Source organism: Sorex araneus, chromosome X (genome assembly GCF_027595985.1).
Source record: "Sorex araneus isolate mSorAra2 chromosome X, mSorAra2.pri, whole genome shotgun sequence".
Classification (NCBI taxonomy): Eukaryota; Metazoa; Chordata; class Mammalia; order Eulipotyphla; family Soricidae; genus Sorex; species Sorex araneus.
The window spans coordinates 361,378,735-361,404,047 of NC_073313.1; the positions used below are offsets into that span (position 1 = coordinate 361,378,735).

Below are 25,313 nucleotides of genomic sequence, written 5' to 3' on the forward strand. Positions count from 1 at the left end.
CACAATTAGGTTTTGGCCTTTAGTCTGAAAAAGTGTTGATTGAAAGTGTACAACACAGAGCAGGTGCAAGCGGCTGGGGGCCGTGGAGCCGCCAATAAAAAAGAATGTCCTTAAATAAAGTTCACAGAGTAAAAACCAGAACCTCAGTCCTTCCCTCCAACACAACAGCACAGGCACAGAACCGGTGATGAGCCCCAAGGAGCCAGGAGGAGACTGGGCGTCAGCAGCGGCTCCTGGGCCGCTGGGCAGAGGGAGCCCCCGCTCCCCCGCACACCGCATAACCACTGCTAAGGCTAAAGGAAAAAGACAAAACTCAGTCTCAGGTCCGGAGGAGGGCTCGGAAAACAGTCCAGGTGGGCAGGGTCTGGGCACACACTAGTCCAGCTTGGCCTTCTTGCTGTCGCTGTTGCCGTTTTCTTCCGCCCCCTCCTCAGAGAGCACCCCCTCCAGTTTCCGCTTGCCACTCTCCGGCTGCAGCTCTGCTGTGTTCCGGGGCTTGAAGCAAATGATAATGCAAGTCATGTTGTCACAGCCTGTGCCGTCCCCAGAAGTGTCCGGTGCCAGGCACTGATCCAGCAGCTACAAAGGAGACAGGGTGGGCAAGCTTCAGGGCCTGGACACCTTCCTGGGGCTCTCAAGTACCACAAGAGGGTGGGCCACGTACAGAACAGCCCACCCGCAGTCCGTAAGGCGTACTTTCTGGCCAGGGTCTGGCCTCATGAGACTCCCCCTCTCGAGAGCCCGGAACTCACCTCTTCCACAATGGATGACAATAACCGAAGCTCCCCATTTTCATCGCGCTGGCTGATCTTTGACTGAATAAAGTCTATAACTTCCTGGCTGCTCATCACATTCCTGGGGAAAGAAACGATGAGAACCTTCCAGAGTTGCCCCCTAACAGAGGAGAGCAGCATGGCACACAGGCTATGGCACAAGCCGATGCAAACAGCCCGTAACCCTCTCCTGCCCTCGCCCTGGGGGACTCCGCGCCAAGACGTCTTCCTAGGCGCTAATCCTGAGCAGCGTGAGGAAAGCTACTAAGGCAGCCATGAGAGGGATCGAGCCAAAGCAGCTCCAAGCCCTACCAGAAGTGACGCTGCAGAGAAAAGGGAACTTGAGTGCCTTCGGCCGGTGCTCACCAGATGCCGTCACAGGCAATGACCATGAATTCGTGATCATCCGTGAGAGTCAGCACTTTGATGTCTGGAAGGGCGGAAATCATCTGTTCCTCGGGGGGCAAGTTTTTGTTTCTCTTGTAGAAGTGGTCTCCTGAAACAAAGAAATGGTTGGGAACGGGTGACTCGGGGGCTGCCAGACTGGTTTGAGGCTGGTCAAGCATTTCCCCTCGTGAGAAAGTATCGCTGTCTCGTGGGATGGAGTGGTGGGTTCTGGTTTTTCTGGGTCAACCCTCTCTTCAGTTTGCTGGATCTTAATAACGCCACTCATCTTTCGACCCACGGTGACACCGGTCTTACCAATTTCACAAAAGGATGTAATGATAGGAAGGAGACACTGAAGTACTTGGAAAGGAATAGCACTTGGAAAGCAAGAGCCCAGAAAACATCCCTGCGGCTGTCTCCTGGTCCTTACCAATGGCTCTGGAGAGGTTGAGGCCCCCGTTGACTCTGCCATCCATGGTGACCTTGCCACCAGCATTCTTTATACGTGCCAGCTCCACTTCATCTTCTGGCTTGTGGTCGTAAGACATATCTAGAGCTTTGCCAGCCTCGGACACCACGCAGCGGGAGTCTCCTGCATTGGCTACAATCAACTGCTTCCCTCGTATCAGAGCCACCACGGCTGTCGTACCGCTGTCAGAGCCCGGCTTGAGAGGGAGAGAGGGGGACTCAGGGGAGCACTGCACACAGGCTCCTGATAGGTGCTCCCCTGACCAGTCCCCTGTGGCCACTAAGAGAGCGAGCTTAAAACAGTTAAGGGGCTGGAGTGATAGCACAGCAGGTAGGGCGTTTGCCTTGCACACGGCTGACCCGGGTTCAAATCCCAGCATCCCATATGTTCCCCTAAGCACCGCCAGGGGTGATTCCTGAGTGCATGAGCCAGGAGTGACCCCTGTGCAACACCAGGTGTGACCCAAAAAGCAAAAAATAAATAAATAAATAAATAAAAATAAAACACAGTTAAGCTGTCTGGACACTAAGATAATTCCACCCAAAGGCCTCCCCCTCACGGACTATGTGCTTGCTTCCCAGCAGTGACCAGGTCAGACCACAGTACCAAGAAGGTATCACTGAAGCTACAAAAATCAACCCCAGGAGATGATGCACATTTGCCTCTCAGCTTCCAAGCAGGCCGGGCTCCTCAGCCCCACTTACCTCCTCTTTGCCTTCCATCCCGGGCACCATCATCTCCTCCTCTTCTTCCTCATACTCCTCAGCCTCCTCCGTGTCATATTCCTCATTTTCTGCCTCTTCACTGCTGTAGCCATCCTCTTCCTCACTGCATTCCTGCCAGGGAAATGATCCCAGGCTGCTGAAGACGCCCCCAACTATGAGACCCCCCACTGTGCATAGGCCCTCGTAACCCCCAAAAGCCAGAGAGATAGTCAAGGTGTTAGGTGTGCACCTTGCACGCAGCTGACCTGGTCTTGGCTGTGTGGTCCCGGAGCCCCCCGAGCAGAGAGCTGGGAGCGCCCTGCCAAGTACCACTGAATGTGGCCAATGTCTCCCCACTGCCAGAGCGACAGTACAGCAGGTAGGTGCTGGCCTCCCAAGAGCCAACCCGGGTTCAGTCCCTGGAACCACTTATGGTCCCGAGTCCTGTCAGGATTGATTCCTGAGTGCAGAGGCTGAAGTTAAGTCCTGATCACTTCTGGGTATGACTCCCAAACAAACCAGAAAACCTGAAACAAATCTCCCACCCCTCAAAAACCCAGAAGTCCCTTAAAACAAACAAACAATTTTAAGGACTTGAGAGACGGCACACAGGGTTGAGCACAGGGCCAGAGAGCAAGTGAACAGGCTGGAGTGTAAGCTCTGCACACAGCAAGCCCTGCTCAATCCTCAGCAATGCTGGGATTAACGCCCGGGCACAATGGGCTAAATGCGAGCCCCGTGCTCAATCGCCAGCAGTGCATGGACCCCAAGCACCTCTGGGCAACCCTATGCACTACCAGGGAAAAGGAGGGAAAGAGAGAGGGAGGGAGTTAGGGAGGGAGAGTAAGAAGGTAGAAAGGGGGGCTGGAGCCACAGCACAGCGGGTAGGGCGTTTGCCTTGCACACAGCCGACCCGGGTTCGATTCCCAGCATCCCATATGGTCCCCTGAGCACCACCAGGAGTGATTCCTGAGTGAAGAGCCAGGAGTAACCCCTGTGCATCGCCAGGTGTGACCCAAAAAGCAAAAAAAAAAAAAAAAAAAGGTAGAAAGGAAGGAAGGGAAGGAGGGAGGGATAACGACGCTGGTGGAGGACAAATGGATATAATGGATTCCTTGAACTGGAAGCTCTGAGGAAGGCAAGAGCTGTCGCCAAGTTCTTCTTCCAGTGACCGGAACGACAGTAGAGCAGGAGGGCATATGCCTTGCATGTGGCCCACTCGGGTCTGACTCCAAAGGAAAACCCACCGTCATCTTCTTCTCTCAGAAAGACAGGCCTCAGGAGGCTAGAACTTCTCTACTTGCTACAGAATTAACGGCAAATAAAGCGAAAGGTCAGAGGCCCAGGAGCCTATGCTGCTGGGGAAAAGGATTCAAGAAAAACCTCCAACAGGATGATGTCAAAATAGGAGCGGGGAAAAGTCAAAAGCCGTGGCGGTCTCCTGGCGACTTTAGCCTGTGTCTGGTTCCATGGGCCCTTACCTCGCTGTCTTCCTCTTCCTCCTCCGCCTCATCTGACTCATCTTCACTGTCCTCAAAGAATTTGGACTTGGCCACACGAGGCAGCTTGTCAGAAGCTGACGAGCAGGAAGGTCCAGCCTCACCCGTGGGCGTCCCAGGCTCACCACCTTGGCCTGCCTCAGTCCCGCGGTCCGAGCTGGAGGAAAGGCCTGTGTGGGCCTTCGTGGTGGGGCCATTTTCCTCGGCAGACGTTTCCCTTGCCGGGTTCTCGGGCCCGGCCTCCCCGTTGAGGCCCTGGGAGCCCGGCTCCTCGCCTGCCCCAGTCCCGGCCTTGCTGTGGGGGACCCCCTTGTGACAGTTCTGCCCGTAGCGAGTCAGCAGCTCCTCAATAGTCATGGTGGCCTCTTCGTGCAGCAGCGCAGCCTCCTCATTGTCCACTGCAAGGGAGAGACGCCATCAGCACCCGCCGGCCTGGCCTCACACCACCCCACGCCCCAAGCCTCAGAGACCCCCTCACTCCTGCTCCTCTGAACAGCAGCCTCCAGCCGCCCTAGCCCGCCTGGGCCAGAGAACACAGACGACTCCTTCTCCTCTATGTTCTCTCTCTTCTCTTTTTGCTTTCTGGGTTGCAGCTGGTCACAGGAACTCGGCTTGGGGGTTGTTCCTGGCAGCGCGCAGGGAACCACGCAGTGCTGGAGACTGAACCCGGGCACCGTGCAGTGAAGTACTTGCTGGGTTCTGCGCTAACTCTGACCCCCTCTTTAAAATAGAGGCCGAACCCAACGCTGTCTAGGGGCCCCCTGGCTACCCTGGCGGTGCTGAGGAGTCAGCCGTGCTGCAGCCATCACTTTGTTTTAGCCACCCCCGGTGGAGCGCAGCAGCAGCCCCCAGCTCAGTCCCTAGGGGCTGGCGCACGCCAAGGACTGAAGCCACGGACCACTAGTTCTACCACCTTTAATGCTAATTTGAAAACCCTACTGTGGGGCTGGCGAGGTAGTACCGAGGGTAAGGCACTTGCCTTGCACACAGCTAACCTGGGTTCGAGCCCCTTCATTCCATCTAGTCCCCTGAGCACTGCCAGGCATAATCCCTGAGTGCAGCCCAGATACTTGGGGACACACACAGACACACACACACACACAGACACACACACACACAACAAAAACCTACGGTGGCCCAGAAGCCCATGATACCAACTTGGGCGCACAGATCAAACTTCATGACAGGCTCCTGTGCCAACAGCAGCTGATCGTGAGAAAGACCCCGCCACAGCACTCCTCAGGAAAGCGCAGGTCTCTCTCTCCCCCCATCGGCACAGGCAGTCCAGTGAACAAAGCTCTCAAGGGCTCTACTCGGCCACCCTTTAACGCTGACAAGTAACCCACGTGGCAGAGTGACTCTTTCCATTTCCACACCTTAGGAGCCCACACGCAGCGGTACTCGGGATGAAGCTGGAGCTTCTGCGGAGAGCACGCGCTCCCAGCCCCTTTAGTGTGCTTTACTCCAACCGAAGCTGCCCAACCTACCATCATCTTCATCAGCTACTTTTTCTTTTTCGTCCTCATCCTCAGTGGGCCGTCCTGCAATCTGTGCCAGTTCCTTAATGACTTCCTCCGTGGTCAATTTTGCATCGATAGCCAAGAAAGCATCTTCCAAAGCCTGAACATACACAAAATAGGATGAGACAAGTACAGAGTGCTGCAAAATGAATTTTTACAGACAATCCTGGGCACAGGTTGGGATAGAAATTAATGTGACCCGCCACACTCAGACATAAATAAAAACCTGTCCAGAGACCTAGAAAATGGTAAGGCCAAGTGGAAATAAGTGCATTTAGGCTTAGAAGGAGAAGCTGGTTGGCAGAAACACGGGAACAGCAAAGCCGTGGCCAACAGCGGCCAATCTATAGACGGGGAGAATGAACAGTAAGGGAAGACAGACCTTATGTAGCTTGCCTTCTTTGTAAGCCTTCTGCTCCTTGATAATGTCAGGAAGATATTTGGCACAGTACAAGGCAACTTCCTCCCCTAGAAGAAAGGTAAGGTAATTCAGAGCACAGCTTCGCACCCATGCAAAGTGATAGAATACTTACATGCCATACCAGAGTGACCCAGGATGAGACCAAAAAAAAAAAAAAAGGGGGTGGGGGTAGGGGAGCAGATTTTGGACCACAGCTGCCATACTCAGGGCTTACTCCTGGCTCTGTGCTCAGGAACAACTACTGGCGGGGCTCAAGGAACCATACAGGGTGCCAAGGATCAAACTGGACTGGCTGCGTAAGCGCCTAACCCGTTGTACTATCTCCAGCCCTGAAAACCATCAGGACTTCTGACCCAGACACATTTTACCATGCTTTCTTTTGTGCTATATAGCAACACCCCTTGTGCTTTCACACCTGCGTATTATCAAGTCCAGGGGTGAAGGGGACATGCTAATGTAGGAAGAGGTGCTTGGATTAAATCTAAGCATGGTGAGGTTATGAACTAACACATTATCCCACTGGAAAGAAAGAACAGCAGAATATAAAGAAAACAGCACCAGGGGCTGGAGTGATAGCACAGCGGGTAGGTCATGTGCCTTGCACGCGGCCGACCCGGGTTCGATTCCCAGCATCCCATATGGTCCCCTGAGCACCACCAGGAGTAATTCCTGAGTGTAGAGCCAGGAATAACCCCTGAGCATCGCCGGATGTGACCCAAAAAAGCAAAAAAAAAAACCAGCACCAGGTAAGAAATGATTATGTGAGGCCTAGAAACCATAAAATGCAAAAGGTCAAAGGATCTGCTCTTGTGCCACAGAGCCCCAAATTGGGGCCCTAGAATGTAACTAGCGTGCTCTGCTAGAGTTACCTCCGTGTCCATCGTAGACAGAAAACATGGCTGTCTCACTGTCCAGTTCAGGAATACAGTTGTGAGCATCCTAAGGAAAAGGAGAGCATGGTTGCGTTTTCTCAAGGCCAGAGCCCATTCCTTCTGTGCAGCACAAGTGATAAAGATCACCTTCACACCTTATTCTCACTAGCCCTTCCCTGGCTGAACTACATAACCTAGAAATGAAAAGGGATGAAAAATAACGATAAAAACAACAACAACAGAAAAAAAAATACACAACAAAGTCTAGGACAGGGAGGAAAGGCAGGAGGGCAGGGGAAGGGACGGGCGTGAGGTAAGAAGGGGGGAGACGGGAAGAAGGTCACTACCTCTGCGTTCTAGCAGTCTCAGACTAGGAGATCTCAGTCCAGATGGCAGAATGTTAGAACTCTAGACCTGACCCCTTTGGATATGTGGCAACTATGGGAAGAACCAGAATAAAAGATCTTTAAAGTCACTTCCAGACCCATTCTATGAATCAGTGAACTGCAAGAAGGAAATGTTAGAGAAGATAGCTGAAAGGACCTTATGAACTAGAGAAATTTCTTAACAAAATCCTGAAACAACCTAAGTGGAAACTAGAGCTCTAATGCTATACACACTTACACTTCCCGTCCTCCCGCCAACAGCACCTCTCGTTCCTCTTGAAGCTTAACTCACTCAAGAAGTTACCCTCTTGGGGCTGGAGCCATAGCACAGCGGGTAGGGCGTTTGCCTTGCACGTGGCCGGCCCGGCTTCGATTCCCAGCATCCCATATGGTCCCCCGAGCACCGCCAGGAGTAACCCCTGTGCATTGCCGGGTGTGACCCAAAAAAACAAAAAAAGAAGACACAGAAGTTACCCTCTTGAGTGAGTTAAATTTATCTTGAGGAAGATAATTTATAAAAGCTATCTTCCCACCAAACACCATTATTAAACTCTACTGTGCTCAGTACTTGTCAGACTACACCAGAGCTCATCCAGTGGGTCTCCCCGCCTACCCCAGCGGGGACTGAGGCACACATTCAACACCGAGGACACAGCACGCCTGAAGACAGACTACACTCCTACTACACTCACAGTTTGGCGGAGCGGCTGGGCCGGATGATCAGATTCTTCTAATAACTAGATTCTGCTACTCCAAGCCAATGTAGCAGGTGTTTCAGTGTACCAAAGTTCAACAAGACTATCAGACCGAGGGAAAAGTGTGCCGCGGCTTACTCTGCCCCAACGAAAACCACCCAACTTTTCTTTCACGGACTCTCTACAAAGAGAAAGGATATAATCAACTATTTACTTGGAGTATCCTTGTGTAAGTCTTTCCTTTTTCAGTATTAAAATGTTAACCTTTTTTTGGGGGGGAGGGAGGTTCAGAGCTTACTCCTGGCTCTGCGCAAAGGGATCATTCCTGGTGGGGTTTTGGGGGCCATAAGGGGCACTGGGGATCGAACCTGGGTCAGCGATGTGCGAGGCAAGTGCCTTAACCATTATACTAATCACTCCAGCCCCAATATTTTAATATTTCGAATTATATTAACAAAAAATCTGAACATAATACTTCTGTTGTCACTCAAATAAGACTATGCCTTCAATATACGAGTCTAGAAAGTAATGGTTACTACAAGCTAAGGAAGGCAGGCATGGAAGTAGTTTTGTCTCCGGAAGAAACTGTCCCAGAAGCTACTGGGCTGCCATGGACGGCCCTTGAGGTCCACCCAAGACCATCACTAACCATCCCTTAGCCTCAGTGCAGGACCGAGGGCACGTTACTGACCCAAGGGTCTCTTCCCTCTTTTTGACAACCCTCCACCTGCCACCCTGGTCTCTCCTCCATGGAAGGCAGGGTTGATCCTTCGGGATGGTCTCTCACCACCATTCAGCACCTTCTCTGCCTCTGGTTGTCCATTCCTCACGGTTCTCAAAACCCATGACTTTCAGACTCGACTGTGCCCAAGAGTTCATTTGCTCACCCATCGACTCGTTCATTAAATAGCTGGGTTTGCATTCTGTGCCAGGATCTGATCTGAGCACTTGGGGTACATCAGTGAACAATATAAAGACCCACACTTCATTAAAAAAAAAAAAATTACACTCCAGTGAAGAATATACACAGTAACAGGTAAATCATAGGGAGTGGTAGCATAATGCACCAAGAAAATGGTTGCACTATGAAAGATTAAGAGACGGATTCAGGAGGGCTGGATTACAGAAAAGGAATACAAGCGAATGGGGCAGACAGGCTGGCATCGCCAGGACTAGCCCGAGTCTCCCTAGGGACAGTTTGCAGACAACTACCCCAAAAAACAAAAAAAGATGCTGGGGCCGGGAATAAAACTCAGCAGTAGAGAGCACTTGCCTTGCATTTGCATGTCCCTGAGTTCAATTCCCGGCACCACAAAAACACACAGGAAAAACAAGGATTCTGACTAAAGTTATGATTATTTATAACATATATAAAAAACATAACAAATCATTATCATTGAAACCAAAATCAAGTATTGTTTATGTGTCAATTATACCCTAATTTAAAATAAACTCCCAGAACAGCTACCAACAGTACATCCCACCGATGGAAAGCATGGCCCTAAAATGAAACAGCGCAGGGACCCCCATAAGAACCTGAACCTTGTCAGTGCTGCCCAACTCACACGTGCTGGTCTAACTAGTTTAGCAAAAAAAAACCACGGCACACTAATGCTGATTTTAGTTCTGATTTTGCATTTTATTGGCAAGAAACCTGGTTAGCTCTACTTTATACATTTAAATAACATTAAACTCGTTTTAGCGAATACTGGAGTATCACAATTATTTTCTTTAAAATACAATTCTAGGGGCTGGAGCGATAGCACAGCGGGTAGGGCGTTTGCCTTGCACGTGCCGAATTCGATTCCCAATATCCCATATGGTCCCGAGCACCGCCAGGAGTAATCCCTGAGAGCAAAGCCAGGAGTAACCCCTGTGCATCGCCAGGTGTGATCCAAAAAGAAAAAAAAAAACAAAACAATTCTAGGGGCTGGAGTGATAGCACAGCAAGTAGGGTGTTTGCCTTGCATGCGACTGACCCGGGTTCAATTCCCAGCATGTCATATGGTCTGAGCACCACCAGGAGTAATTTTGCAGAGCCAGAGCCTGTGTATCTGCAGGTGTGACCCAAAAAAGCAAAGAAAAAAAAAAACCAATTCTAAGGTGAGACAGTACAGGGGAAGGGTTAGGGCACTTGCTGCAAACCCCGGTTTCAGTCCCTGCCCCATACACAGTCCCCCAAGCACCACCAGAAGTGATTCCTGAGCACTGCTGGGTGTGGCCCGAACTCTAACAATCAAAAAACTTTCACTCGGGGATGCAGAGATAGCCCAAAGGTCTAGTGCCTCTGCCTGCCAAAGGCCCAAACGTGATCCACGGCACCATTTGGCCCCCCAAGCACCACTGCTGAGCACAACCCCCAATGAGAAAAGTGTTCTAGTATTCCAACCCGCGTGGCCCCCTGTAAGCAGACAACCCAGTGGGGTGACCCCCAATCACTGCAATCGCAGCAGCAGGGGATCCGGGTGGGCTTGGCATTCAGCTGGTCTCTCGCAGGTCATCTGAAGGCTGGAGAGATCATTCGTGGGAGCGGTAAGGCACATGCTTGCAAGTAGCAGACCCCACTTCCAGCAGTCTCCATGAGCATCACTGGGTGCAGCCCTGGAAACCTCCAAAGCATGGGGCAGGAGCCCCCCCAAAACACTGCGAGGGTGACCTGGGTGGTCCCTGACACTGCAGGGCCCGAGCAGCACCACATGCTCAGGCCTTTGGTTGAACCACTGGCCTCATGGGCTGAGAACTGGAGAAGTTAACCTGTGGTTGCCTGAGCACTTTTTGGGAGGCCCGCCACAAACACATACACGCGGGCCAGAGACAGTACAGTAAAGGTCCAGTTACGGGGCAGTGACCTTCTCACGGAGCTTTCTGCAGACACGCGGCTGAAGACCACTGCTCTCAATCACAGCCGCACCATCTTTTTTTGTTTAACCCACACTGCATTTAAACATTTTTTAAAGTTCCTTATCTACTACTAACTCAAGCATGCAGTTTTAAAGCAGAAAAATCTACACTTACTGAAAAAATAGATATAAAATATCTAATATTCAGAATAATCAAATGTAGAATGAAAAAGAAAAAGAGGGGATGAGGGAGGCAGAGCCAGGGAGATCGGTCCAAGGGCTCCAGAACTGTGTGACATACAGAGGCCCTAAACGCAAGCCCTGGCCCCCAAGCACAGCACCAGGCTGAGCACTGAACCATCTGATATGGCCCCACGAGCACTACTTGGGAGGGCGCCAAAATAAATTAAACAAGGATGTAAACTAGACTCATCAGGACATTGTGCAACATACGCTGAGTACCAAATCATCATGCCTGACACCTAACTAAATTTATTTTAAATGTCACTAGCACCTTTATCTCAAGTGGATTACAAATAGTACACCCCACCAAAGAAGTACAGAGCTGTTGGAAATAATGGGCATGTGTTTACTTGGGGAAGACTTTACATTTCACCATAAAAAAAGAAGAAGGAAAAAATAGAGGGCTGGAAAAGTAGCTCTGCAGTAGAGCCCCTCCCGGCCTTTGTAAGGACATAAGAGGGGAAAATAATATTTTTAAGAATTAGCAGGGCTGAAAAAGTAGTACTGCAGGCTGGGTACTTGTCTTGCATGCAGTCAACCCAAGCCCACCAGGAGTAACCCTGAGTGCAGTCAGGAAAAATCCCTGAGCACTGCCAAGTGTGGCCCCAAAACCAAAACCCCAAACAAAACCAAGGTGTTTTTGTTTGGTTACAGGATGCCTGAACCCTAGAAGATCAGATAATAAGATTTTGTGGGGGGTAAGATCTGCATAATTATTTTTCTACCACAAGCATCAGCAGCAGGATATTATATACGCCACACAGGCCAACAGCCATGCCCGCGCCCCGCCCTCCACACAGGCTCCTAACACCCACCACACCCATCTGGTCTCCACTGCTGCAAGGGGGCGGCAAAGAGGAGGTCAAAGTCCCGGAGAAACTGGATGGAGCGCGGACAAACACACCTGGCCCGGTATTGATCATCTGGCCTGCACTCTCCTTTTTCTCAAAGAGGGATGGGTGCCCGGTCAAGATCATTTCAAGCACCTCCTCCGCTGTGGTGACACTCTGGCTCTCTCAGTCACTTGGAGCCACTCTGCCTTCCCCACACTCCATCCGACCAGAGCCTCCCTCTCTCTCTCTCTCTCTGCGCCTCTCAGCCAGGGCCAAGTATTTCATCACGGTTTTCAGCAATCTGGAAACTCATCCCGCCTTGTTTAACCTGACCAACTGCTTCTATAACCCTGAATCAGAACCAGTAGTATTAGTCAGAAGATGCCATGAAATTACGTTCATTGCTGTCACTACTTCCATTCAGCACTTTTTTCTGTATTCTTTACGAACTCAAGTATGTTGACTACGGCCAGTCACAAACTTTGCCCACACCGTCCAAGTCCCCGGTGTTCTTCCTTCACCCTTAGACTGGACGCTAACCAGACTTCACTCAGCTCCAGTTCGTATTTCAGAAACTACCTCATCTTCTCTGGTCTACCTCAAAATTTCTCACAGCTTTATGGGAAATCTCTCAAAGGCAGCACTTCTTTCCACTTTCTCCTACATCCCTAACCTCAAACTCTTCTTCAAGGTCTTGCTTCACGGAGCGGGCAGGAACCGTCACAGCAATCCACAGAGCCACTTGGCGTTGGCTTTGCAATGCTGCATAGGAATCACGCAAACTGTCCGCTTTCTTGAAAATTATCCTGGATTCTGGGAAGGTGTGCATTTGGGTACCTCCCGACACCTGTTCCTACAGGCTGTCTCTTCCCCACCTCAGAATGAACACGTGAACAGGAACCAGCATCCCCCAAGGCCCCATCATCCACATCTGTTCCTGCGGCAGGAACCTTAGCCCACAGGCAACACCTATTCCTTAACTTTCCAGCCACGGTGGCTATGTCCACTGAGTCGTCCTCCACACCTCTACCCCTGGATTCTATTTTAACGCCACTCCTGTCCATACTTGGAGCCCGCCCCCATAATGCAGCCACATCATCTTGCTGTCAGCTTAATCTCCCTAGAACCTGCCATAGATTCTACAGTATATCAAACAAATTTCATTTAGCAAAATCAAAGGCAAATACCATTCCGAACCATCTTATAACCCAATCTCAACTTTCATATCATCCCTCAAAAATTACTCCACTACTGACATTACTCCTGAAATGACTCCTCTTCATCCCAGCAAGGCACTGAACGTACCCTCTCAATCGTGCCTCCTAGCCCTTTTAATATTATTCCTCACTCTTCTTTCCTCATTCTCATTTGTCTGTTGGACCACTTGGTTTTGTTTGGGGAGGGATATGGAGTGTCTTGGGGCGTTCCTGGTGATACTTGGCCCAATACCCCTGGTCCGGTGCTCAGGCCCAGCAGTGCAGAGCTACTTGCAGCTCACAGTGCTCTGTCACACGGAGCACTGTGGGACAGAGCATCTGAACGTGTCAGGCAGGCCCGAAATGTGCTCAGCCCTTTAAGCTCTCTCCCTGGCCCTGGATGCTATATTTTTCCTTAGGATAAAATTACTCTCATCACCTTCAAAAGATCTTTTTTGGGGGGGCCGGGGGGCCAGGATTGGGCAACACCCACAGTGCTCAGGGCCTACTCCTGGCTCTGCATTCAAAGCTAACTCCAGGCTGGGCTCAGGGGCCCATATGGGATGCTGGGGATCAAACCCAGGGGGCTCATCATGCAAGGCAAACACCCTCCGCGCTACACTGTTGCTCCCGCCCCTCCCCCAAAGAGATGTCTCCTTAAAAACAAAAACAAAACTAAACACCGGCATTTTACAAAGTTGTTCCTAATCCAGCTGTTTCAGGCACTCCATGTTCAAACACCAATCCCATCAGTGTGACCTTCCCTCCACCAGAGTCCCCAGTTTCCCACCACCACCCCAAAGCCTGCCCCCTTAGCAGGCACAAAATTGTCTACTTTGTATTGCCTGTTAAGACTCACACTAAAATATAAAATTACTCTTTCACTAATAATTCCCTTTGTGGTGGGGATTGCTGCGGGAACGGGGCTGCACATGCTGCTGGCTCCCTGAGGCTGCACACTAACGCCGGCTCCCTGAGGCTGCACACTAACGCCGGCTCTCTGAGGCTGCACACTAACGCCGGCTCTCTGAGGCTGCACACTAACGCCGGCTCTCTGAGGCTGCACACTAACGCCGGCTCCCTGAGGCTGCACACTAACGCCGGCTCCCTGAGGCTGCACACTAACGCCGGCTCTCTGAGGCTGCACACTAACGCCGGCTCCCTGAGGCTGCACACTAACGCCGGCTCTCTGAGGTTACACACAGGGCTGGCTGAGGTTACACATGTGTGTTGACTCTCTGAAGATACACACAGGGCTGGCTCTGAGGTTACACGTGCATGTTGGCTCTCTGAGGTTACACATGAGTGTTGGCTGAGGTTACACATGCATGTTGGCTGAGGTTACGCATTACACATGTATGTTGGCTCCCTAGGTTACACATGCATGTTGACTCTGAGGTTACACATGTGGGTTGGCTCTCCGAGGTTACACACAGGCACTGGCTCTCTGAGGGTTGCACATGTTAGCTGTGGTAAAAGCACACATGGCGGCACTGCTCATTATTTTAGCTGCGCACCAGAGCATCACCACCACCGCCCAGCCTTCCCAAGCAGGCACAAAATACCTTACTTTATATCGCTTGTTAGAATAAGGAATTAACAGAAAACATCAACAAGTCAATTTGTGATCCCTATTGTATCTCAGAATGGTGCTACTAAATGCCATCATGAGAATCTGGGGAGCTGACAGGCGGTGCTGAGCCTTCTGTGTTACTGCTTTTACTAAGTTTGGTGCTGTTTTGTTTTGTTTTTTGTTTTTGCTTTTCGGGTCACACCCAGTGCTGCGGTGGGGAATTACTCCTGGCAGTGCTCGAGGGACCATATGGGATGCTGGAAATTGAACCCGGGTTGGTCACACACCCTACCCACTGTTGCTATCACTCCAGCCCTGCTTGGTGGTCTTCTACTCAACTTTCCCAGGAAACCTATTGTGTCCCTAATGGACTGCCAGCACTATATTATTTGGAAGTGTCACAAAAGTGGCCACGCACTCCAAAAGTTGGAAAGATTTGGTGGCATGGCAGCTTGATGAGTTTCTCTTGCAGAGCTGCTGTTTCTATGCCTAAGGGTACTGAGTGTGGGCGGGGGCTGCTTGGGGCTATGGGGGTCCAGGGTACTGGGAGACAGAGGCAGAATCTGTCTGCCCCCATGTTGAGATCCCAGAGTTCTCAGCTTGGACCTGTCTACCTGGGAGATGCAGGGGCTTGGCGTTCTTTTCGAGACCAGGTCCCAAGAGATCTTTCCTAACAATACCAACCGTCCATGACCAGCTCTTCCTCTAAGCTCCTTTGGTTACCTCCACCAGTAACTTGGGGTCCAGTATATGCTTAACTTATCTAACATGGGGAGGGGGAAATCTTAGAAGCCAACCATCAAGTAATAATTTTCTGGATGATAAACTTAGATCCTGAATTATACTGCAAGTTTTCTGACTGGTAAACAAAAAATTTCTCTGTAGCTCTGGGGCCAGACTACATATTCTGCAGCAAAGCAGGGACTCCATGTTTGCTTATGATGACAAATTCCCAGGGACCACACCTTCAGACCTCCTCCTCCGTTTCCAAGAGATCTCTGTAACACAACAGCTAATGTGATAGCCTGGACAAATGACTCAGAACAAGACAGGTGACATGAGTCAGGACTCTCAGATCCTGCTTTAAGAAATTATGTATCCTACACCTCTTCTGACCTTCCAGACACCCAATGGCCCTCTTATCAACAAAGGACCGGCTTATGCTTCCTGGTGTCACTCTCACAAAGTTATAAACACACCCACAAATGTTTCTGTGTCACTTGCCCAACTATTTAGATTTATGATGTGGGGGTGGTCAGGGATAAGGTGAGCTAATAGTGACATAAGGACAGTGGGGAAGTGTTTCCAGCATTTTGGTGGTGGTACAGGTATAATAATTTTGTACACCAAAAACATGACTTAATATTGTTGTAGAACATGTCATCTGAATAATGAAATTAAACAGAATTTTGATACATAGATTGTCTTTACAACTAGATAATTGAAAGTGGCTGAAAGGAACTACATTTTTGACTTAAAATATATATTCCAAAAATATATATTTTATTTTTTATATATTTTATTTTATTTTTTAAAAAAGAAAAAACAAATATATTCGACCAGGCATGTGACTTAAATGACAGATTTCATGCCCTCAAAGTGTGAGGTTCTGGGTTCAATTCCTGGCACTGGATGCTCCTCACCCCCATCTAGGTATACTCCTAATGGTCCCTAGTAGTAGCACATTACTAACTTTTAAACATATAGTTATTGGGGGCTGGAGCAATAACACAGCAGGTAGGGTGTTTGCCTTGCACGCGGCCCACCCGGGTTCGGTTCCCAGCATCCTATATGGTCCCCTGAGCACCGCCAGGGGTAATTCCTGAGTGCAGAGCCAGGAGTGACCCCTGTGCACTGCCGGGTGTGACGCAAAAAACAAAACAAAACAAAAAAACCCATAGTTATTACTTTGATTTAAAAAATAAATAGAGGATCAGGGGCTAGAGACAGTACAGGTAAGGCACTTTACCCTGAATGCAGCAGACCCATGTTCAATCCCTGGCACCACGTGAGGTTCCCCAGCCCCTAAATTCAGAGCCAAGAGGAAGCCCTGTGATCACAGGACCAGAGAGATAGTACAGTAAGGCACTTGCCTTGCACACAGTCAACCTGGGTTCAATCCCCAGCACCATATATGGTCCCCAGAGCCCTGCCAGAAGTGATCCCTGAACAAAGAGCCAGGAGAAAGCTCTGAGTACCACCGGTGTCCACCCCAGCCCCCAGTAATATAACAATAAGTCATTACTGGGAGTAGAACGTCAGCTTTCCCCTAGTTTTTTTTTTTTTAAGTGAATATCTTAAAATACTGTTCAAAATATGCTGGTATATGAAGGTGGAGGCTTTGGAAAGTGATTTGGATGTAAGGAAGAAACACTTGGGTGAGATGAACGCTGCATAACTGAGACCTTAGGGCAAGGACATAGTTCACCGAACTGGAGCCCAAGCTTCGTCAGCAGTACTGCACGGTCCCCAGCACCGTGGGAGCCCCCTAAGCTCACCACCCACCCTGAAACTTAATGAACTGATCTTAAGTAAAAGAGCACAGGGAACACTCCTGCCATGTGAGGGCACAGAACATAGTGGGGTTTATTTATGTGTCAAAAAGTGGCCCTCATCAGACACATTCATCTTGGGCAGAATCAAAAAGGTATTTGTATTAGTAGCAGCTTTATTAGCCACAATAGCCAAAATGTAGACACAAAGTCAGTATTTAACAGATAAAATATGGTTACGGGGGCTGGAGCAATAATACAGAGAGGGTGAGGCACGTGCCCTATACACGGCCGACCCGGGTTGATCCCGGCATCCCATATGGTCTCGGGGGTACTGGCAGGATTCCTGAGTGTCACAGGGTGTGACCCAAAAACCAAAGCGGAAAAAAATGTGATTTCTCACACAAACTCACACAACACACACACAGAGGAATATTACCCAAACTTAAGAAGGAAATTCTGGCTGGAGTGATAGCACAGCGGGTAGGGCATTTGCCTTGCACTTGGCCAACCCGGGTTCGATTCCCAGCATCCCATATGGTCCCCTGAGCACCAACAGGAGTAATTCCTGAGTGCAGAGCCAGGAGTAACCCCTGTGCATTGCCAGGTGTGACCCAAAAAGAAAAAAAGAAAAAAAAAGAAGGAAATCCTAAGCCATAGACTGATGAACCTTGAGAACACTATACTAACTACGTCAACCACAGAAAGATAAATCTGGGGCCAGGAAAGTAGCTCAGTTGAGCGTTTGCCTTATTACATGTGATGTGAGGCCCCTGCACTGCAAACAACAACAAAAAGTCAAATGGGTCTTCATGATACCCAAGGTGGTCATGGGGTACCTGGAGCAGTCAAGTTCAGAGACAGAGAGTAAAGTGGTGGTTAGTGGGGCTGAGGGAAGGTGATACGGGATGTTGTTTAAGAGGTACAGATTTTCGATTTTTCAAGATGACAAAAGCTGTGAAAATTGATCGGTTGCAGGACATGAGATCACTACTTAAAACTAAATGGTGGGGGCTGAAAAGTTAGTACAGAGGGTAGGACACTTGCCTCACATGTGACAGACCAGGGTTCATTCCCAAGCATCCCATATGGTCAGTCCCCTGAGCGTTCTGGAAGTGAATCCTGAGTGCAGAACCAGGAATAACTAAACACTGCCAAGTGTACCCCCCCCAAAAAAATAATAATAACAACAAAAAATGTGTCTCATGGTGATTAAATTAAAAAGAAAAATAGCTGGGGCTGGAGCAATAGCACAGTGGGTAGGGCGTTTGCCTTGCACGCGGCCGACCCGGGTTCAATTCCCAGCATCCCATATGGTCCCCTGAGCACCGCCAGGAGCAATTCCTGAGTGCAGAGCCAGGAGTAAACCCTTAGCATCGCCGGGTGGACCCAAAAACAAAAAAAACAAAAAAAAAAAGAAAAATAGCTTATGCTATGGCAAGCTATGCCAAAAACAGTAACAAGTCTCACAATGGAGATGTTGCTAGTGCCCTCTCGAGCATATCGACAAGCAACGGGATGACAGTGACAGTGATACAGTGGATAATAATAATAATAATAATAATTTTTAACTAAAAAAATTTCAATGATATTTCTAGCCATCAATAATGAGCAATATGAAAAAACAAACTATTTACAACACTAAACAGGAATTTTGAAAACGCATGAAAATATGAGCCCTGAAAACTGAAAGATGTTGGTGAAAGAATTAAAGATCAAAATAAACAGAGGTACTGTGCTCATGAATAATGAAAGCAATCCTGCAGGTAGGGGCTTGCCCTGCATGTAGCTAACCCAGGTTCAATCCCTAACATCCCATATGGTCCCCCAAGTACCACCAGAAGTGAGTCCTGAGTGCAAAATGAGAAGCAACCCCTAAGCATTGCTGAGTGCAGCCCCCCAAATAAGAAAAACACACACAAAATATTCATACATAAAAGCTGATATATTTTGATTCCATATTAAGTAATGTGCTGAATAGATGAGTCCATTACAATTAGTGGTTACCAAGGGTGAGGTGAGGAGATGGGGGAGACTGAGAGCGCTAATCAAGCTCCTTCCTGAGGTAATGCAAATCATATTGATAATGGTGGGCCTGGAATAATTAGGCAGTGACTTCGAGCGGAGCATTGTGGTCATGTGCTTAGGACACACATGCCGCACATCCTGGTAGCGATGCTGTGATCCCTGGCACTACAAGCAACTTTCAGCAACATCACAGGCAGATGCATACAAACACCTCAAAAAGAACTCTAACCCCTACTAAGAACCACAACAAGGAAAAAAGTGTGAGACAGTATAACCTCTGCTGAGCACTTATCTGGGCACCAATGACCCCTGGTGATAGCCCTAATCCTAACTTAGTACCTCAAACAAAAGTGCAAGTCCCGGTGAATGCTTTTGTCAACACTGAGATTAAAGGAGGACAAACACCGGTGCCACCACAGCCTGATATATGGCCCCTGGCAAGCAGCGCTGCCAGGAGCATTTGAAACAACAATGAAGAGAAAGGTGGGGTAGGGATTAAATGAAATAGACAGTGGTGATGGCACTAAAATCCAGTGAATATGCTAACTCAGCTGAAACCTTAAATGGACATATCTCAAGTATACCTCAACCAAGTTAATTAAAAATGATCAATGGAGACGTTACTGGTGCCCGCTTGAGCAAATCAATGGGGAAAGGCGGGCAGAGCGACAGTACAGCAGGGAGGACGCTTGTCTGGCATGCGGCAGACCCGGGTTGATTCCCAGGATCCCATAAGGTCCCCCCAAGTTTCCCCAGGGTTAACCCCTGAAAGCAGGCCAGGTGTGTCTGTCCCCAATAGAGGAGACAACTCAAGGGGCTGAGCACATGCTTTGCAGAAGGACCCAGGATTGATCCCTGGCACTATATGGTTCTCTCAAGCACCGCAACGCGTGATCCGAGCACAGAGCTGGTATGGCCCCAACACAAAAGACCTGCACAGTGGGCAAGCCACAGCTAAACTGTCTGAATGCATGCTTGGTATGTGGGAGGCCTGGGTTCCTCCCTGGCACAGTGCCAGGAGTAACTACTAACCACCACTGGGTGTAATTGCCTTTTAGTTGGGGCCCACAGTTCTGCACTCTCAGTTCTGCACTCAGGGATCACTCCTGGTGGGTTCGGGAGATGCTTTGGGGTGTGAGAATTTAACCAAAGTCAGCTGGAGACGAGGCCAATGTACTACCACGGGTAGCTTGAGAGGCTCTGCCGTGCAGGCAGGATAGTCTCGGTAGCTTGCTGGGCTCTCCGAGAGGGACAGAGGAATCTAACCAGGGTCGGCCACGTGCAAGGCAAACGCCCTACCCGCTGTGCTATCGTTCTAGTCCATAATTTATATGTGTATGTATACATATATATATATATATTTTTAATTTAAGTTGGTTTTTTGGGTTTTGAGCCTCAGGTGTTACCTGGCTCCATGCTCAGGGATCACTCCTAGAGGGGTCTGGGGGATCAAGTGGGGTGCTAGGGGAACAAACGGGCCCAATGGGGGGCTGGAGTGATAGTACAGCGGGTAGGGCATTTGCCTTGCACACGGCTGACCTGGGTTCAATTCCCGGCATCCCATACGGTCCTCCGAGTACCGCCAGAGGTAATTCCTGAGTGCAAAGCCAGAAATCACTGGGTGTGACCCAAAGAGAAAAAAAAAAAGGGCCCAATGGGTGCCGGGACTGAAGTCAGGTCAGCCACATATAGGGTAAGTAGTCTATCCACTCGCTGTACTCTCTCCAATCCTCAAAAAATTACTTTTGTTTGCATTTTTGGGCTAACCCAGTGGTGCTCAGAGCTCACTCCTGGATGCGCAGGGATCAAACCTGAGTTTGCCGCACGCACCCTACCTGCTATAGTCTTTGGCCCCTAAAGGAAAAATAATTTTTTAGTCTATTATTTTGTTGTTTGTTTGGGGTGATACCCTATGATGCTCAGGGGTCACTCCTGGCAGTGCACAAGGGACCATACAGGGTGCTGGGAATCAAAACCTGGGTCGGCCGCCTATAAGGCAAGTACCCCACCTGCCGTACTAACACACCAGCTCCTCAAATTAAAAACATAGTTTTAATGGATCTGCATATATGCCTTCAAATAATATATATAATTGAAAGTTTTTATGCTCTTTCTTTTAAATGAGATGTGGAGGGAAAAAGAAAAAACTCCAGTGGAATCAGTACTTGGACTACAGACCATCATTAAACACCAGTCACACTGCAAGGAAAGCCCTAAAGATCTATATGCCAGAGAGGAATTTTTAGTCACTTACAATGGCAATTTAAAATGATAAATTTGTTAAATTTTTACATCCAAATTCAAGCCCTTACCTCTGAAGAACAATTTCAAGATGATAACTCAACAGAGTGCCAGACATAGTAGTAATAACAATGTTAGGAGATCAGACAATGGAAATAATTTATGGGAAATATTCCAAAAATCCTGAGGAATAAGTTCTGATTGCAATTTCCAATCACTTGAGATCTTATAAATAGTACCGTTGAAAACAATTCCTCCATATTCATGGGCATATACATCTGTATCATTCCCACACTATCTTTGAATTGTGAATTGGTGCTGCATGATAATCAAACAGAAAGAATGTCTTTTTTTGCGGGGGGCACACCCAGAGGTTATCAAGGGATCGTTTGGGATGCCAGGGATCCAACTCGGGTCAGATGCCGCTCTGGCCCCACAGATGTCCTTTTACAGAGATTGCTTGCTTAAGGACACGAGACAACTCAATGGACTGACCACACTGCAAACACCATGCATGCAAGAAACCTGGGTCTGAGCCACAGAACAGGGTCCCAAGAATCGCCAGAAGCAATCCCAGCGTCAACAGGTGTAACCCTCTCCCCTAAGCCCCCAAAACAGGTGAAATAAAAATAACTGCCTAACTGCAGCCAAGTCAAAGGAGTCCTGATCTGATTTAGTAAATAGAAAGTGCTTTTGCTACAGAAATGAGACACTAACCTGAAGATTATATAAAAAAAAAAAATCTCGTGGGGGGTGGAGAGATAGCACAGTATGTAAGACCCTTGCCTCGAACGTGCCTTACCCACGTTCTACACTCTGGCACCCTATATGGTTCCGCGAGCATGGGCAGGAGCGATTCCTGGGCAGTGTCAGTAGTAAGCCCCGAGTACCACCAGGTGAAGCCCAGAAAGAAAGGGGGGAGGAAGCAGAAAGAAAAAGAAAAGAGAGACAGAGGATAAGGAGGGGGGGAGAAGAGGGAGGGAGGGAGGCAGGAAGGAGGGAAGGGAGGAGCAGGAGATTAGAGTGGTAGTCCAGGGAGTTGGGGTTTTGCCTTGCATGTGGCCCATCCAGGCTTGATCCCCAGAATCCCACAGGGTTCACCCCAGCAGCACCAGGAGTAATTCCTTATTGCAGAGTCAGGAGGAAACCCTGAGCATCTCTGGGTGTGATGGAACGGAGGGAAGAGTAAGGAAGGTAGTTTGGTTCAATAAAACTGTTTTCAAAAGGGACTTCTCAGTCACCAAAACCTCAGACAGAGCCTTTCCCTGCATATTTCTCAGGCACCCTTCCACAACCTACCTCTGAAATCCAAAGACAAGCCTCAAACCTACTTAGAGCATCTCTCCAAACATAGGGAAAGAAACACTGACAGGCTTATTTTGATTACTTCTCAAAACAACCTGTTTCCACTGCTAGCGGTCTGGGAGGGAGGCAGGAAGTATAAATGTCAGCAATGGGCAGTGGTCAACTTTGCCTGAGAGAAGGCAAGCCCAACTCCCTAAGCCCAACACTGAATTTAAATAAAGTGTACAGAATTTGCAAGGTGTACCAGTATAATAAACTTAACTGCCTCATTAGAGTCAAACAAATAAACTCGATAGAGTTAATAAAGTGGTGGAATTAAGCCCTAAAGGTTAGTTAATAGGCGCATACTTTCTCAAAAGGTAAATGCACTGGAGCCAGTGATTTTATTGCCACAACAAGGAAACTATGTTGCTTTTTACAGAGAACAGAAGCAAAGCCAGAAGACAAAGTATCAATGAAGCAGAACAGGCTTTCAAGCACCATTCTGAGAGGATCTGATTGGGTGTATTTAACTATTCAAACAAAGGTAAATTCAAAAACAGCTTATTAGAGGATTTAAAAACCCTTAGTGGTTACCTCTCAGGAGGAAGATTAAGAATCCAAGGATAGTCTAGCAAGATCTTATAAACGAAACAGTTCCTGCTAGAAAAAGTCATTTTCTAATTACTAGAGAATGTAATTTTCTAATTACATTTTCTAATTTCTAATTACTTATCTCAAAATAAGGGGCAACATGCCAGGGAGATGGTTCAAAGGACTGGAATGCTTGTTTTGCATGTGGGAGCCCCTGGATTTGATCCCTGGTCCCACACGTCCCAGGAGTATAACCAGGACCAAACTCCAAGCATTGGTGGGTGTGGTACCAAACACAAAATATGTGGGGGAGGGGAGGGGCTGGACACTTACAGACGACCTGCCGAGAAGAAGCAAAAGCAAACACCACTGAATTACTAGGCAAATGACTTGGAAAATTAAATATCCAAGCAACCAAATTCATAAGGAAAGCAAGAAAGAGTATCCCCAGCCACCGAGGAAAAAAAAACCACAGAACAGAGAAACGATTCCCCTCTTTTTGAGAAACCTAAAGAAAAGCCTGTGACGAGAGACAGCCACCTCATTCTGCTAATAAATTAACAGGAATGCCTAGAAGCAGAACCCTCGAACTACCAAATCACTCAAACCCCAGCCTTTCCTTGGGAAGCTCTTCCCAGGGGACTCCCTAAAAGGGGGTGAGGGGGTAGCATTTCTCACTCCAAAACGCACCCGGGTGAACTCTGAATGCTAAAGCTTTTGGGGGGAAGTCTACTAGTGTCTGAACAATGTTCTACAGATTCTTCCCACAGAGGCGAAATGCACGAGCCAAAAGCAGTTCAAATCCAAAGGAAGCCTTCGATTTCATCAGCCTGCACTGTGAGGGCTCCACCTAAAGAGAACCGCTGCAAGTGAGTTGTAGGTATAAAATCTGAGTCTGAGGACAAATCATTTAAGTTTACACACTTGTCATTCCAGAGCTAACCACAGGGAGGAGTGAGGGATTTGAAGACATTCCCAAAGGAGCCAACATTGGGCTGTTACCTGCAGCCCACCTAGCTAGATAAACCCACAATCCCAGACAGAAGGAGAGTGCCCCCCGCCCCCTCCCCGCCTGCATCTAAGGCCCAGGACTACAAAGAGTCGCCCTACCCACGTCTTTCCCCCTTTCTTTCCTACCACAATTTCCCCCTCCTTTTCTCCTTTGTAGTTTCACGCCCGTTTTGCCCTGTACTTCGATTAAATGAGTCAAATCTGCCATCAAAGAAAGTCAGCTCTTTGTAGGTTTAAGGCCAAAAGGGGAGAAAAAAAAAAGTATTAATGAAATGACTGCAAAACAATCATGTAAACTATCAACTGCAAGCACAGGAAAAATGACAATGACAGAATAAGTTCTATTAAGAAATTAAAAAAAAAAAGAATCCCGAGTCGGGGGGGTGGGGGTGGGCAAAAAAAAAATCAGGCATCATAAACAAAGAAAGGACAGGTCTTGGCACAATTCAAGTTCTCAAAAGACAGTGGAGAAAGCTCGAAAGGGACCCCCCCCCAAAAAAAAAGCCAAATCGAGGGGGGTGAGGGGTGGGGAGGGGGGGTGCTCCGGTCGAGCCCCAGGAACGCAGCCGGCGTGCGCAGGGCCGAGCCCCACCACGAGGGCTGGCTGGCCGGAATCGCAGGCGGCCGCGGGCTGCGGTCCGCTGTCACCCCGCTGGCCCCGAGGGCCGCCCGCGCCGCTGCCCGCGCCGCTGCCCGCTCCCGCCGCCCGTTCCCGCCCCGGACCTCACGCCGCTTCCCCGGCCCGCGGGGCCGCGCCGGCACGCGAGGCGGGCGGCCGGCGGGCGGAAGGTGCCGCTACCCACATGGCCGGGCCCTCGCCGCCGCGCCGGCCACCGGGCGCTCGGGGCCACCCCGCCCCGGCCCCCGCGGGCAGCCCCCCGGGCGCCCCCGCCCCCCGTCGCGTTCCCGCCCTGCAGCCTCACCTCCATGGAGACGCGCCAGCCTTGCATGGCGGAGAAGCCGTAGGGCAGCGGCAGGCGCGGGGCGCCGAGCCCGTCCCCGGAGCTCTTGACCGTGTTGGGCTGCGAGAGGTAGGCGCCCATGGCGGCGGCGGCCCGGCGGCCTCGCGACTCTGGCGAGCGGGGCGCGAGCCGTGCCGGCGCCGGAGCCAGAGCCCCGGGGGCGCGCGCGGCACGAGCGGGGAAAGGCGCGAGGCCGGCCCGGGAGGCGGTAACGGGACCGGAGCCGCCGGGGAGCGGAAGCGGAAACGGCGCCTCTCCCAGACCCCGCCCGGCCGCCGCGGCGCGGCGCG

The 25,313-nt window shown here is 49.6% G+C and overlaps 1 protein-coding gene across 3 annotated transcripts; it reads right to left on the bottom strand.

Annotated features, from left to right (window-relative positions):
- Nucleotides 1-25,313, bottom strand: PPM1G (protein phosphatase, Mg2+/Mn2+ dependent 1G). 3 transcript variants are annotated; one of them, XM_055123562.1, is made up of 10 exons: nt 24,985-25,313; nt 6,643-6,712; nt 5,735-5,820; nt 5,320-5,452; nt 3,815-4,230; nt 2,334-2,465; nt 1,591-1,825; nt 1,140-1,269; nt 753-855; nt 1-579 (listed from the first exon to the last, which is right to left on the bottom strand). In XM_055123562.1, exons 1-10 carry the CDS (start codon nt 25,102-25,104, stop codon nt 376-378), a joined length of 1,629 nt encoding a protein of 542 aa, XP_054979537.1. In that variant the 5' UTR covers nt 25,105-25,313; the 3' UTR covers nt 1-375. The 3 variants fall into 3 exon arrangements, with proteins under 3 accessions (XP_054979537.1, XP_054979539.1, XP_054979538.1); XM_055123564.1 differs by lacking the exon at nt 24,985-25,313 and adding an exon at nt 7,724-7,880; XM_055123563.1 differs by lacking the exon at nt 24,985-25,313 and adding an exon at nt 6,993-7,060.

Bases quoted from the DNA above. Each gene is read 5' to 3' on its own strand.
- PPM1G (XM_055123562.1), bottom strand. From the start codon at position 25,104: ATGGGCGCCTACCTCTCGCAGCCCAACACGGTCAAGAGCTCCGGGGAC. The intron at 5,821-6,642 runs GTAACTCTAGCA...CCTTTCTTCTAG, and splicing joins TGTCTACGATGGACACGGAG to GGGAGGAAGTTGCCTTGTAC. The intron at 4,231-5,319 runs GTAGGTTGGGCA...TCTCCCTTGCAG, and splicing joins AGTAGCTGATGAAGATGATG to TGGACAATGAGGAGGCTGCG.